The following is a 16326-nucleotide window of genomic DNA, read 5'->3' on the forward strand; positions in this document are numbered from 1 at the left end:
TGTTCCTTCCTACAACCACTGCCAGGGAAAATAATTCATAAGAGATTCTCACTTATGATTTTCCCTTTTTGGTAAGGTGCTTGTAGTGTTTGGGTATCAAGGTTTTTTCTGACCTTACAAAACAAGTTGGGGAATATTCCCTTTTTCCCTGTTTTCTGGAAAACTTTGTAAAAAATTATTACTTTTTCCTTGAGTATTTGGAAGAATTCAACTATGAAGCCATAAGACTGTGGAGTTATCTCTGAAAAGATTTCAATTATGGATTTAATTTGTGTTGTAATTTCTTTTGAATATTTAGATTATTTGCAAATATTTTGCATTTAATTTGCTGACATTTTGGAGTCTTTCTAGTTATCTTTTTGTTATTGCTTTCTAGTTTCATTGTATTGTGATTACAGAACATCATACTGTGCATAATTTTCATCTTGAAATTTTTGAGACTTGCTTTATCACCCAATGACAATCTGTTTTGATGTTTCATATATACTTGAAAAGTTATTCAGTATAGTTGTATGTATGTATGTTCTTTGTCAAGTTGTTTGTTATATGAAAGTCTTCTATATTTTTACTGATTATTTTCATCTGGTTGTTGTATCAGCTACTTAGAGAAGAATGTGAAAATCTCCAAGTGTATTTGTGGATTTGTTGTTTTCTCCTTTTAATTCTATACATTTTTGCTACTTGTTATTTAGTGCATATCAATTTAAATTGTTGCAGTGATTGTTTAGGTTGTTGCATTATATTGTTTAGGTGATTGCATTGACTCTTTTATACATCTTCTGTTGTATTGACCATTTTTATTATTATGACTTCTCTTTTTATCTCTAGTAACATTACTTCTTTTAAAGTCTACCTCACATTATATAGCTACAGCATTTTTTTGGTTAATGTTTGCTCATTATGTTTTTTCTGTATCTTCTTCTAATTTCTCTGATTCCTTATGTTTTTCTGTGTCTTGTATCTCAAATCCAGGCTGCCCATCTTTGTCTTTTAATCTTGATTGTTTAACTTATTCATGCGTAATGTAATTACTGATATGGTTTGCTTTTTAGTCTGTGTAGCAGTCTCACAATGTTTTTTATATGTCTCATTTGTACTTTGTTTCTTTATTCTTGTATTTCATTTTTTATTCCCCTTTTTGGACTAACCAAGCATTTCATTTTTCTCTTCTGTTTTTAATTATATATTTTTCATTTACTCTTTTGTTGTGATCCTAGATGACAAATTCTATCCTTAATTCTACCGTAATGCTAATTCACATGTACCTTAATTTAGCATTTATATTGTTTCTCAAACCATGTATGAGCCTTTTAACAATATTACTCTATTTATTCCTTCTAACTCTTTTGCTTATTGTCATCATATATTTTAATAATCTTATATAACTCATAATGCAATATTATTATGCTAAGAAATCAATATTCATTTACATTTACCCATATTTTATTCTTTACAGGGTTCTTTATTCCTTCCTGAAGTTACACACTTCCATTTGATATCTTTTTCCTTTGAACTGCCTTTAGTATTTCCTGTAGTGCAGATATGCCCTGTATAAATTCTCTCAGCTTTTGTTTATCTGAAAAGATCTTTATTTCACCTCTATCTTTAAGGATCATTTTCAGTGTATACTAAATGCTAAGTAGGTAAGGTTTTTTTTGTTTCGTTGGTTGGTTTTGGTTTTTTTGTGGGGAGGGGGAGGGTGGGCAAGGGGATTGCTTTTGCTTTATTTTGTTCTTTGCATTTTAAAGATGTTAGTATATTTTCTTTTGGCATCCATAAATATATGTCATTTGTGTGTCTTATTTTTGTTCCTATGTTTTTCTTCAAGCTTTTTAAATATTATGTCTTTGATTTTCAACAGTTTTACCATGATATGTGTAGATGTAGTGTCCTTTGTTTTTAACATGCTTTGGGTTATTTCAATTTGGGGGAGCCTGTATGCATTAGATCTTTCTATATTGCTTCTTCCCAATTCTTTTTCTTTTCCTTTTTGGACTTTAGTTACACAAATATTAGACCTTTTGAATTCATCATGTTTGTTATTGCTCTGTTGTGGTTTTACACATTTTCTTCCTTTTTGCTTTAGTATGAATACAGGTATACCTCTGAGATATCGTGGGTTCAATTCAAGACAACCACAGTAAAAGCAAATAACACAATAAAGCGAGTCTGATGAGTTTTTTGGTTTCCTGATGCATCTAGAAATTATGTTTACACTATACTATGGTCCATTAAGTGCATAATAGCATATTCTAGAAAAGCAATGTATATACCTTAATTTAAAAGTGTTTTATTGCTAAAAAATGCTATCATCTGAGCTTTCAGTGAGGTATCACTGATCACAGATCACTGTAACAAATATAATAATAATGAAAAAGTTTGAAATATTGCCATTACCAAAATGCAGCAAAGACACAAAGTGAGCACATGCTATTGGAAAAATGGCACCGACAGACTTGCTCATGCAGGGTTGCCATAAACCTTCCGTTTATAAGAAAATACAGTTATCTGCAAAGTGCAGTAAAACAAGCTATGCCAGTATTTCTACTGATCTGTCATTTCACTAAATCTGTCTTCTGTGTTCTCTAATCTTCTGCTGTCTTCTCAGTAAATCCAGTGAGTTTGTAATATCAGATATTGCATTTTTCTTTCTTTTTTAAATTTTTTAATGTTTGTTTATTTTTGAGAGATTGAGAGAGAGACCAATCCTGAGCAGGGGAGGGGCAGAGAGAGAGACACAGAATCCGAAGCAGGCTCCGGGCTCTGAGCTGTCAGCACAGAGCCGGTGTGGGACTTGAAGCCACGAACCACAAAATCATGCATGACCTGAGCTGAAGTCAGACGTTTAACCGACTGAGCCACCCAGTGCCCCATATATTGCATTTTTCAATGTTAGAATGTCCATTTAATATTCTTTTATAGATTTCAGTTCTCTGTTGAAAATACCCATAGATTTAGCTATTTGGCCCATCTCTTCATCTGTTTTCTTGAACATACGCATAGGCTTATCATGTTGGTTTCTTTAGGATTATATTGAATATACACATTGGAGGAAATTGATATCTTTACTATATTCACTTTTCCAGTCCATGACTATTTATATCCTCCTATATATCTAAATCTTTTATTTCTCTCAACAGTAGGTTATAGTTTTCTCCATAGAGGTATTTTATATATCTTGTTAGATAATTCCAAAAATTATATAATTTTTGATGCCATTGTTTTATTCATCTGTTTTGAAATTTTACTTTATAACTGTGGCTCATGTATAAAACCGGAAATATAATTTACTTTTGTATATGACTTTATATTCAGCAACTTTGCTTAAGTTCCTTCATTAATTCTAATAATGTATTGGTAGATTCTCTTGTTATTTTTGTAAACCCATAATATTATGTTTTATTTGGGGCACCTAGGTGGATCAGTCGGTCAAGTGTCCCAACTTGGTCTCAGGTCATGATCTTGTATGACCTCTTGAGTTTGAGCCCCACATTGGGCTCTGTGCTGACAGCTTGGAGCTGGGAGTCTGCTTCAGATTCTGTGTCTCCCTCTCTCTCTGCCCCTCCCCTGCTCATGTCTCTCTCTCTGAAAAGTAAATAAACATTTTAAAAAACAGTTATTTTATATTTTACAATTCTTACACTTCTTATGCTAAGACTTCCAATAGAATGCTGAATAGAGAAGTGCCATGTTCTTGACTCAAGGAGGTAAATATATCATATTAGCTAAAGTCTTTTATTTAAATATCCATTGTATTGGGGTGCCTGGGTAGCTCAGTTGGTTGAGCGTCTGACTTTGGCGAGGTCATGATCTTGTGGTTCGTGAGTTCGAGCCCCACGTCAGGCTCTGTGCTGACAGCTCAGAGCCAGGAGCCTGCTTCAGACTCTGTGTCTCCCTCTCTCTCTGCTCTTCCCCCACTCATTCTCTGTCTCTCTCTCAAAAAATGAATAAACATTAAAAAAAATTAAAAAAATCCATTATAAGATTAAGGAATTCTCTTCTAGTCTTGTTTTATGAAGAGCATTAAACTTAAACTCTTTTTCTGAATCAATTGAGATGATTGTATGATTTTTCTTCTTTATTATATTAATGTGGAAAACACCGTTGATTGATTGTCAAATATTAAACAGGTTTTGTCAGTATTAATCACTTTTTTTATTGTTACCAGTCTTATAAATGGATTTCATTGTAATTTTCTGACTGTAGTTAATTCCCTTGTCATATTCTTCTGGCCATTTTGATTTGCTTCTTTATAAATTATATTTATATAATTGCCCTTTTTATATGGCATTGCCCATGTTTTTTTGTGTGTGAATTTTTATCTGGGATAGATAATCTATATCTAGTATATCAACACAGGTTTTTCCCACATGCTGCTAATTAACTTATGCTTTTTTTGGCCATAAGGATTTTTTTTTTAATTTTCATGCAAATATGTCTTTTTCTTTATATCATCTGAATTTTCTTTAATGGGTCAAAAGGTTTCCAAATTTTTAAATCCTTTAGATAGACAACGCATGCATGTGAGTATGCATTGGCACTCACACACATGCATGACATTTAATCTAATTGGAAATCTAACATTTTTCTGGATTATTTTTTTGATAGTTACTATTCAAACGAATTTCATTTTATTGGGTATTTTGATTAGAATTAAATTTGGGGCACCTCGGTGGCTCAGTCAGTTGAGCCTCTGACTGTTGGTTTTGGCTCTGGTCATGACTTCATGGTTCGTGAGTTCAAGCACCATGTCAGCTCTGTGCTGACAGCACGGAGCCTGCTTAGGATTCTCTCTCTCTCTCTCTCTCTCTCTCTCTCTCTCTCTGCCCCTCCCCTGCTTGTGCTCCCTTTCAAAATAAATAAATAAACATTTTAAAAAAAGAATCCTATTAAATCTATATATTGATTTTTGGAATGTTATTTTTATGCTATTCAAGAATTTAAGTATGTCTTAATCTTTGCGCCATCTTGTTTTGTGTTTGTCAGTAACATTTTGTTTTCTTCATTTAAGTTCTTACAGCTTTTTCAGTAAATTGATTCTTGTGCAATGTGTGTATTTTTGTCTTTATTATGGATGACATTTTTCCTATTTCCCTTTCTAAGTTTTTATTTCTAGTTTATCTTTTTAAAATTTTTAAATGTTTATTTTTGAGAGAGAGAGAGAGAGACAGAGACAGAGTGTGAACTGGGGAGGGGCCAATAGTGAGGGAGATACAGAATCCAAAGCAGACTCCAGGCTCTGAGCTGTCAGCACAGAGCCCGAGGTAGGGGGACTCAAACCCATGAACTATGAGATTATGACCTGAGCTGAAGTCAGATGCTTAACCGACTGAGCCACCCAGGAGCCCCTATTTTAAATAAAGCGATTCTTTCTTTCTGTGTGTCTATCAATGTAAAATTTTATATGCAGACACCTCACTGAATTATTTTTTTAAATACATTAAGTTATTTCCTTTGACATTTTAGGTCTTCCAAATGTGTGGGTAATATCATCATTGATAAGAACTAGTGTTTTTTATCCAATATTCTATTTCTTTTCCTTCTTACTACATTCATTAGGCATTCTAAAGCAATCTTTAATAATGGTGCTAACTGGCATCCTTGTTCCTGATTTTAATAGACATGATTTTATAGCAGAACAGTAGCTGAATGAGCAAAAACACAGATGTGACCTCTATCACAATTTGTTGATGAGGCATTGGTATAGGGAAGATATTCAAAACATGAGCAACACTGTAGTTTTGTTCTTGATTGACTAGGAAGAAATACAAGGTAAAATAACTAAAATACACTCATACACAACTTGTTTTCCTAAGGAAGTTAACTGAAATAGGCACAGTTCCTGGTATTCTGGTGTTATGGTAGGACTACCAGCAACACAAAGTGTCCACTTAACTTTAGTGATAATGATTTGAGATTGATAACAGTAAGCCAGACTTTTTCCCCCCACTTATTTCAGCCATGTATGTGCAAACATAATACACAGAAAATTGAATATATAAGGGGTTGGGATTTCTCCATGTGGGTAAAATGAGTTGAAGATATATGTCAGAAAGTGGGTTTTACCATAAGAGACTCTTAAAACCTGAGCACAAACTGAGGGTTGATGGGGGGAGGGGGCGTGGTGGGAGGGAGAGGAGGGTGAGTGATAGGTATTGAGGAGGGCATCTGTTGGGATGAGCCCTGGGTGTTGTATGGAAACCAGTTTGACAATAAATTGCATATTAAAAAAAAAAAAAGAAAAGAACTTAAAATGCTAATATATATATATTATATATATATATATATATATATATATATATATATATATATTATATATATATATAGACATTTCTATATGTTTCTATAGTATCAGGGCATTGTAGGTACGGTTGGGTAACATTTTTAAAGTTGGGGTAGTAGAGGGAGATAAATGGAAAAATAGGATGTTAGAGGGTGGAATATTTAACACTGAAAATTTTGAGGAGATAAATGGAAAAATAGGATGTTAGAAGGTAGAATATTTAACACTGAAAATTCCTCATTAGAGAGGAATTGAGAGGCCCAGATTGGAAGGATTATTGATGGAACTCCAGCAATCAACTAAATTAGTTAAGAAAGAATTAGTGTTGGGGAGATCTCCTGACTATGAGCTAGAAAGTAACGTCTTCAAGGAATGAATGAGAGTGACCTGTTTGTCTTATAGATAATTGCAATAAGTTGTTCTGAGGTAAATCCATTCTCTCCTGGCATCAATTAAAAGTATGGGGGGGGGGGGGCGCCTGTGTGGCTCAGTCAGTTAAGTATTCGACTTCAGCTCAGGTCATGATCTTGCGGTTTACAAGTCCGAGCCCCACATTTGGCTCTGTGCTGACAGCTCAGAGCCTTTAGCCTGCTTCAGATTCTTTATCTCCCTCTCTCTGTGCTCCTCCCCCTCTTATGCACTGTTTCTTTCTCAAAAATACATAAAAACATTAAAAAAAGTTTTAAAAAAAAGTATGGGGAATTTCTGAGCAATTGGAAGTAGTTAGCAATTACCAGAAACAAATAAAAGCAATTCGTTAATGATTTAAAATACAACATTTTGGCCCATAAATATTAGTTTCACCAAAAGGAGAAAGAAAGTAAACTATATGTTACTCACCCTAAACATCATTAGGTATAATTAAAATGAAATTTAGCTATCACATGCCTAATCATTTATCAATTTTTATACATAACCGTTTACTCAGTAATTGTTGTAAGAATGAGATTTTTGAATTTTGCTGTAAATGCTGTTACAGGTAAAATTCAAGTTATTTTGAGAATGTAGCATGATTTTTCTTTTTTGTTGTTGTTGTTTCAGAGATTTCTCCTGAAATGGAGAAGTACAAACCTTTAATTACTGGAGAAGAAAAAGTAAAATATATTTCACTTGAAATGAATCCGTCAGCTACTGTCGATTCTTCTGTTGAAACAAACAGTCCAGAGTTTAATGAGGCATCTCCACAGACGTCACTGAAACCAGAAGGAAATGTGGATGGTATTTTAATAGGTCAAAATGAGCTGTATTCAATTTAATAATACCTTAATTTCTTCTATATAAACAGGCCTTTATAAACAAATCATCAAAACGTGTATATGTTTGGGTGATTCATCCCAAATTAGGTTCATGTTTTTCTATGTTTAATAACTGGTCTGGATTTTTAAATGCTGCATAATAAATCACCCCAAAACTTAGTGTTAAAACAACAATGATTTTATTATATCTCATTATTTTGTGTATTAGGAGTTGAGTCAAGGCTTGACTAACCTAATTTTTGTAATTCATGTACTTTTATCTCTGGTATCACTTAGTGGTATTAAGTCGGCAACATGGTCTGATGGGTTCAAGATGGCTTCACTGTTGTCTTTGCAGATATGGCTGGAAGGCTGTGTTAAGACTGCCCCCCCTCTGCTCTTCATGTAGTCTCCATACCTTTTCCATATGCTCTTTCCAGCAAGGTAGTCTGACTTTTTATATGGTGGGCCAGGGCTCACGGATCCTAGGCAAAAGCTATTTGAACTTTTAAAAGCTAATCTCAACTGGCACAGTATCACTTCTGCCACTTCATTGGTCAGAGCAGTCACAAGTCCAGCCTAAAGCCACACGGAGATGAAGCACTCTCCAAATTAAGAGTGTTAAATAATTTGCAGCTGTTAATATCCCACAGTCTGCCACTAGCCAAAAATTGTTTACATTTTCCCTCACATGCACAATGCACTCACCCCTTCTTAAAGCCTCATCTTATTATTTAAAGGGCTTAAAGCCTAGGGGGCATCTGGGTGGCTCAGTCAACTAAGCATCCAACTCTGGATTTTGGCTCAGGTCATGATCTCATAGTTTGTGAGATCGAGCCTGATGTCATTCTCCATGCTGCAGAGACTGTTTGCGATTCTCTCTCTCTCTCTCTCTCTCTCTCTCTCTTTCTCTCTCTCTCTCTTTCTCTCTCTCTCTCTCTCTCCTCCCACCCCATGCTCTCTCACTTTTTCTCAAAATAAAGAAATAAACTGTAAAAAAAGGTTGGGAGCTCAAAGCCTAAAGATGTTATCCAAGTCAGGCCTATATAGAGATGAGTTTTCTTGGGTATAAGTCTTTGAGTATAGTTACTCTTAATCTGAAGACCTATAAACAAAAAAGAGAAGTTACTTGCCTTCTATATATCTAACATTCAGTATTGAAAGAAAAATAGGGACTACCTTTCACAAACGAGGAAAATGGGGGACACATATCAATCATTGGTCCATAGAAATTCTGAAAGGCAGCCAGGCGTAGCAATTTAGCTTGCTTTCTTTGCACCAAAGTTGGTGCCCTCAAGGGCTTTTCTAAACTATCTTTCTTTCCTTTGCAATCCAAGCTGATGGTGTTTCTGCAAGTTGAAAATTAGTAATTTTGTGGGTTTTGTATGAATGATATCGACATTCACTATATTTGACCACTCTTCTTTTTTTTTCCTCCTTCTTTCCTTATTTTCTTCTTCCTTCCTTTCTTTTCTTCTTTCCTTTTTCTTTGGCCCCTTTCTTCTTTAAGTTGTCCATAGGAAGCTATGAGACAGTGCTGTTGAGATTCTTAAAAATCCTTTTGTCTAACAAAGACAGTCTGGGAAGCATGCCTTTAAATCTTTCTGTGCCATAACAGAAGGTCTTATGTCTATACACTTGACTTCATCTTTGCCCTGAGACCGCATTTTACTGCCCTGAATTCAGTATTTGTTTTGAGGCCATGTTTTCCCGTAAGCTCCTGTTGCCTGGAAGGAATTAACTTAGGCTTTCTCTTCTAAATTGTTGCCATAAACTAAATAGTTCTTTATTCAATTAATCTCTGTCTTCTTGAGCTTTATCAGAGGCTACTAAAGAAGCTAGTTGACATTTTTAATATTCTGCTTAGATAGCACCATAGCTAGATCATTAAATCTCTTTGGTATATTTTCTATCATCATTGTTATTATAAGTACCAAATTTTCTGCCACTGTATAACAAGAATCTCCTTTTCTCTAGCATCCAGAAATTTTTTTCACTGTCCAGTCTCTCATCAACAGTCTCCTCTTGAAGCAGTTTTAACTTCTGCCTGCTGCCAAGTCCCAAAACCAGTGCACATGTTTTAAGCTTTTGTTGTGTTAGCACCCTATTGTCAGATATGAAATTCTGTTTCAGTTATCTATTCCTGCAAAACAAATTATTCCCCAGACTTAATGGCTTAAAATAACTAATTTTATCTCATGCTTTAGTGGGTTAGGAATTGGGAAAGTTCCTTCCCACGTGGCATCATTACCACTCAATGCTATTCACCTGTCAGCTGGACTTATGCAGGAAGGGGCAAGATGGTGTCATTCCCATGCATGGTGTCTTGGCAGAGCTCACCTGGGCCTGTTTAGGTGGTTCCCTCTCCTTATTTTAGTCTCAGGAACTTGCCATGTGGTCTTCCCAGAATAAACTTCTTTCATGGTGGCTTGCAGAGTCCAGTGCAGAAGCCGCCAGTTTTCTTGAAGACTAGAGCTGAAACTGGCATAGCAACATTTCAACTATACTCAATTGGTTAAGACAATCACAGTGCCAGACCAAATTCAAGGGGAGGGGAGGTAGAGGCCCCTTCTAGATGAGAGGAATGTTAGACCTTGCTAGATGTGTAACCATCTTTAACTCACCACAGTAACTTAAATAGTTTTACTTAATAGAAGTATAGTTAGTAGGTACCTTATGCCTTTTATTAAAAACAAAAACAACAACCAAAACCCTGTTAGGCGTATAATAGAGGCTATACAGCTTAGTGCAAGTTGGCAGACATTGTCTACAAAGAGCCTTAGACTTTGAGGGCAATACAATCACAAATCTAGTTTGTAGAATAAGTCATATTGGTATGACTTAAGGTACTAATAAATAATTATTCACTGAAAAATAAAAGATTTTTTCCCCAAGTGCTTACCTCGTACAAGTAAGCAAAAAAAAAAAAAAAAAATCATTTGAATAAAGGATAAAAACTTTAAGGATTGGCACAGTATCAATTATCTTTTAGGACAAGCTATTTGGAAACTTTAAAAATAGAGAATGAAAGATTACCGGGATTCCAGGAAAAAAGAGGGTGATGGTGGCTTAAACAAGAGCATTGAGAATCTGAATTGGAGAGGAAAAAGAGAAATCAACAAATGAAGACAGTAACTTTTCTCATTAGTATTTACTGTAAGAAAATATCAACCAGGAGTTAACAAGATTAAAGATCTACAGATAAAATATTTAATTTTTTGTTATAATTAGTATGTTAGCCTAAAATTAGGTAGTGATCATTTGTAGAAAATTTATTCAAATTTCTATATATGGATTTTGCTTTGAGACATGTTTATTGTTATGTTTTTGCTTTTCAGAACCTGATGGCTTGGAAACAGAAGTTCTACAAGAGCCAGATGGAGCAAACAAAAATGGTAGCTTGCCATGCACGATTATTGATGTATGGATTAGTGAGATAAAAGATACAAAGGAAACTGAGTATGTTACCTCTTTTTCCTTACATTTCAAAATGTGGGTCCCTTTTGTAATACCTTTATCTAAAATACTGTAATAACCTAATACTGCCTTGTATCCTATTATAATACCTTATAAATAATTTAATTTTTGGAAAAGTATTACACTCAAGTGGTTCAGAAATCAAGTATATAAAGTTATAGAGAAAAAAGTCTGTTTTTCTACTCTGTCCTCATCCAGCAAATTCCCATTGTCTCCTCCTTCCAGATATTTTTAATCTATACAAAGCAAAAGTGTATAGTCTCCCTCCCTTTTAAATAAAGTTGCTAGTATAATGGATACAGTACTTTCACCTTTTTTACTTTTAGTCAGTAACCTGGGCATTTTTTCATATTAATGCGTAGAGAACTTCATCTTTTTTTCTTATTTTATGGCTACTTAGTATTCCCTTGTATGGATATACCACAACTCAATAAGTCTTCTACATTAATTGTTATTCTACACTAATTGATATTGCAAATGATGTTGCAATGAATAACCTTTTACATAGGTCATTTTGTGTGTATATATCATGTAGGATAGATACATAGAAGTATAATTGCTGGGTCAATTGTGTTTTTATAAATTGCATTTGTAATTCATTTATTGTTTTTCCCAGGGTTTGTACCAATTTACATTCTCAGAAAGAATGTATGAAACCTCCCATTTCCCATTTCCCCTAGCCTTGCCAAACTTAGTATCAAAGTTTTTTATTTTTGCCAACCCAATAGGTTAAGAAATAATATCTTGGTTTATCTCTTATTATTGGTAAAGTGAGCACATTTTTTCAAATGTTTAAATTTCATGTGTATTTCCTTTTCCGTGAGTTCTCTGTATATATCTTTAACCCATTTTAAACATTTGGTTGTTGGTCTTTTATAAACTAGTAAGAACTCATTAAATATCAGAAATATTTGCTGTGGTTATTATGAGTTGCAACACTTTTCCCCCTGTTGACCATTTATGTATATATTTTTTTGCCATGCAGAAGTTTGTTGTTTGTTTGTTTGTTTGTTTTAGTTGTCATGTTTACCTGGATTTTAATAATCATTCAGAAATACTTTGTTCTTTCTAAGTTTCTCAAGAAATTTTTCAATCTTTTTTTCTAGTACTTTTACATGGGCACTTTTTACATTTAAATCTTTAATCTATTTGGAATTTATCCTGGTGTATGGATTTAGTTTTTCTTCCAGATGGCTACCCAGTTGTCCAATTCCATTTATTAAAAAGTCCATCTTTCCTGCACAGATTAAAAATGCCACTTTTAATATGTACTAAACTATCTTAATTATTTGAGCTGTTCTTATGCTTTTTCCCCCTATTCCATTGATCTGTCTTTATTTTTTCTCCATTGGTCTTTATACAGTGTGCTGGTACACACTATTTCAGTTAAAATGTAAAATATATTTTAAGATCCTTTAAGGCTAATTCCCTTCCATTGTTTTTCTTTTTTGGTTTTCTTGGCTATTCTTGCTTGTGTAATATTTCATTTGAATTTAGAATTTACTAAATTTCACCCCCTTTCCCCTAGGAAAAAATACCACTTGGTATTTTAGTGGGGTGTTAAATTCATAAATTAATGTAGGGAAAATCAACTGTTGTTTTCTTCCTGTCCATGAAGAACATGATAGAAGTTTTGAGTATTTTTATAGTTTCCTTCATCTAGGTTTTACACTTTTATTGGCAAGCTTGTTACTAGATAAATTATCTTTTGTTTGGTGTTATAAATGGTCCCTATTCTTCTATGAGATCTTGTAACCAGAAAGTTGTAGATTTCTTTACATTGATTTTATACCCCATTATTGTTCATGATAGATTTTCAGTTGAATCTTTTGCTTTTCTCAGATATATAATCATATGAAAAAAGTGATGATTTTATGTCTTTCCAATTTTTTTAACACTATTTTTTTTTCTGTAATTGTCTTTGTATCTTTTATACAATGTTAAATATTGGAAATAGGGGGTATCTGTGTGTTTTCTTGACTTTAGTGAAGATGATTCTGTTGTGAATCCTCATTAGGCATAACTATACTTTTTAACTGAGATAGGTATCAATATTTTATTGATTTAAAAAAATTTTTTTAATGTTTTTATTTATTTTTGAGACAGAGAGAGACAGAGCATGAGCAGGGGAGGGGCAGAGAGAGAGGGAGACACAGAATCAGAAGCAGGCTCCAGGCTCTGAGCTGTCAGCACAGAGCCTGATGTGGGGCTCGAACTCACGGACTGTGAGATCATGACCTGACCTGAAGTCGGATGCTCAACCGACTGAGCCACCCAGGCTCCCTATTTTACTGATTTTTTAAAAAGTCAGGAATGAATTTTATTGAATGACTTTTCAGCTTCTATAGAACCGTTCATATAAATGTTTTCCTTTATTTATTAGTACAGTTAGCCTTTGAACAACACTGTTTTGAACTGCATTGATCTTTTTATACATGGTCTTCATATACATTTTTTTCAATAAATATATTGGAAAATTTTTGAAGACTCATGCTAATTTGAAAGAAGTTGTAGGTGAACTGTGTAGCTTGAAACACTGAAAAAATAATTAAAAGTTAGATATTATTTTAAAAATATGACATATAATACATGTAAAATATGTATTTATCAACTGTTTATGTTATCATTAACACTGTGGTCAACAGTAGTCTATTAATAATTCAGTTTTGGGGAAGTCAAATTTAAAAAAAAAAATTTTTAACGTTTATTTTTTGAGAGACTGAGAGAGAGCATAAGCAGGGGAGGGGGAGAGAGAGAGCGAGAGAGAGAGATAGAGAGGGAATCACAGAATCAGAAGCAGGCTCCAGGCTCTGAGCTGTCAGCACAGAGCCCAACGCGGGGCTCGAACTCAAGAGCTGTGAGATCATGACCTGAGCTGAAGTCAGACGCTTAACCGACTGAGCCACCCAGGCGCCCCAGGGGGGAAGTCAAATTTTATATGCACATTTTTGATTGCATGGGGGAATCAGTACCCCATCCCCCATGTTGTTTAAGGGTTAACTGTATAATTAATTATATTAATATATTAATATAAACCATTCTGCATACCTTAAGTAAACTCTTCTTGGTCATGACATATTATTTAATGCACTTATGTATTTTATGATTTTTATATTAATATTTGCAAAGAATCATCTGCAGTTCCTTTTGTTATGAGAAATCTTTGTTAGATTTTGTTATTCTTGTTATGCTTCCTTCATAAAAAGTAATTAGAAGTTTCTTCCTTTGTCATGATCTATAGCAGGGACAGTCGATCTTTTTCTATAAGAACCTGTTAGGGGGCGCCTGGGTGGCTCAGTCGGTTAAGCATCCGACTTCAACTCAGGTCATGATCTCCGTTTGTGAGTTCGAGCCCCACGTCGGACTCTGTGCTAACAACTCAGAGCCTGGAGCCTGCAGCCTGCTTCGGATTCTGTGTCTCCCTCTCTGTCTGCCCCTCCCCTGCTCATGCTCTGTCTCTCTCTGTCTCAAAAATAAATAAAAAATTAAAAAAAAAAGAAGAAGAACCAGTTAGTAAATATTTTAGCCTCAGATACACAATTTGGTCTGTGATGCAGCTATTCAGCTCTGCCTAGGTATTGCAAAAGCAGCCATAGATGATACATAAACAAATGAGTGTGGCTGTTTCAAGACAACTTTATATATAAAAACAGGAGATGAGCTGGATTTGAAGATGGGCAAAAAGGAATGTATGCAAGAATGCTTATCATAGCAAATAATATGAAATAGTCTAAATAATCATTAATAAGGAAATTGTTAAAAATACTGTGTTTCTGTATACTACACAGCATATGCAGCACTTAAAATAACACGATTTGGAAAAAAAAAATGTTAGTTTTGATATAAATAGGGGGGTTCCGGAAGATGGCGGCGTAGGAGGACGCGGGGCTCACAGCGCGTCCTGCCGATCACTTAGATTCCACCTACACCTGCCTAAAGAACCCAGAAAACCGCCAGAGGATTAGCAGAAGGGAGTCTCCGGAGTCAAGCGCAGACTAGAGGCCCACGGAAGAGGGTAGGAAGGGCGGCGAGGCGGTGCGCGCTCCACGGACTGGCGGGAGGGAGCCGGGGAGGAGGGGCGGCTCGCCGGCCAAGCAGAGCCCCCGAGTCTGGCTGGCAAAAGCGGAGGGGCCGGACAGACTGTGTTCCGACAGCAAGCGCGACTTAGCGTCTGGGAGGTCATAAGTTAACAGCTCTGCTCGGAAAGCGGGAAGGCTGGAGGACAAAGGGAGGGAGAGCTGCTGAGCCCCCGGACGGCAGAGCTCAGCTTGGCGGGGAACAAAGGCGCCAGCGCCATCTCCCCCGCCCATCCCCCAGCCAAAATCCCAAAGGGAACCAGTTCCTGCCAGAGAACTTGCTCGCTCCGCGCAAACACCCAACTCTGTGCTTCTGCGGAGCCAAACCTCCGGCAGCGGATCTGACTCCCTCCCGCTGCCACAGGGCTCCTCCTGAAGTGGATCACCTAAGGAGAAGCGAGCTAAGCCTGCCCCTCCAGCCCCCGTGCACCTTGCCTACCCACCCCAGCTAATACGCCAGATCCCCAGCAACACAAGCCTGGCAGTGTGCAAGTACCCCAGACGGGACACGCCACCCCACAGTGAATCCCGCCCCTAGGAGAGGGGAAGAGAAGGCACACACCAGTCTGACTGTGGCCCCAGCAGTGGGCTGGGGGCAGACATCGGGTCGGACTGCGGCCCCGCCCACTAACTCCAGTTATACACCACAGCACAGGGGAAGTGCACTGCAGGTCCTCACCACGCCAGGGACTCTCCAAAATGACCAAACGGAAGAATTCCCCTCAGAAGAATCTCCAGGAAATAACAACAGCTAATGAACTGATCAAAAAGGATTTAAATAATATAACAGAAAGTGAATTTAGAATAATAGTCATAAAATTAATCGCTGGGCTTGAAAACAGTATACAGGACAGCAGAGAATCTCTTGCCACAAAGATCGAGGGACTAAGGAACAATCACGAGGAGTTGAAAAATGCTTTAAACGAATTGCAAAACAAAATGGAATCCACGATGGCTCGGCTTGAAGAGGCAGAGGAGAGAATAGGTGAACTAGAAGATAAAGTTATGGAGAAAGAGGAAGCTGAAAGAAAGAGAGATAAAAAAATCCAGGAGTATGAGGGGAAAATTAGAGAACTAAATGATACACTAAAAAAAAATAATATACGCATAATTGGTATCCCAGAGGAGGAAGAGAGAGGGAAGGGTGCTGAAGGGGTACTTGAACAAATTATAGCTGAGAACTTCCCTGAACTGGGGAAGGAAAAAGGCATTGAAATCCAAGAGGCACAGAGAACTCCCTTCAGACGTAACTTGA

The 16326-nt window shown here is 36.0% G+C and overlaps 1 protein-coding gene across 6 annotated transcripts in view; it reads left to right on the forward strand.

The window, feature by feature from the left end:
- The window catches only part of NEK1 (NIMA related kinase 1), a 219548-nt gene that overhangs the window by 158713 nt on the left and 44509 nt on the right, over positions 1 to 16326 (forward strand). For 3 of the 6 annotated variants that reach the window (XM_042935112.1, XM_042935108.1, XM_042935110.1), the window contains 2 exons: positions 7325 to 7501; positions 10857 to 10977. In XM_042935112.1, coding sequence (XP_042791046.1) covers positions 7325 to 7501; positions 10857 to 10977 — 298 coding nt within the window. Of the gene's footprint in view, positions 1 to 7324; positions 7514 to 10856; positions 10978 to 16326 lie in introns of all 6 variants that reach the window. The other 3 variants (XM_042935107.1, XM_042935111.1, XM_042935109.1) reach the window with 1 other exon arrangement.

This window comes from Panthera leo, chromosome B1 (genome assembly GCF_018350215.1).
Source record: "Panthera leo isolate Ple1 chromosome B1, P.leo_Ple1_pat1.1, whole genome shotgun sequence".
Taxonomy (NCBI): Eukaryota; Metazoa; Chordata; class Mammalia; order Carnivora; family Felidae; genus Panthera; species Panthera leo.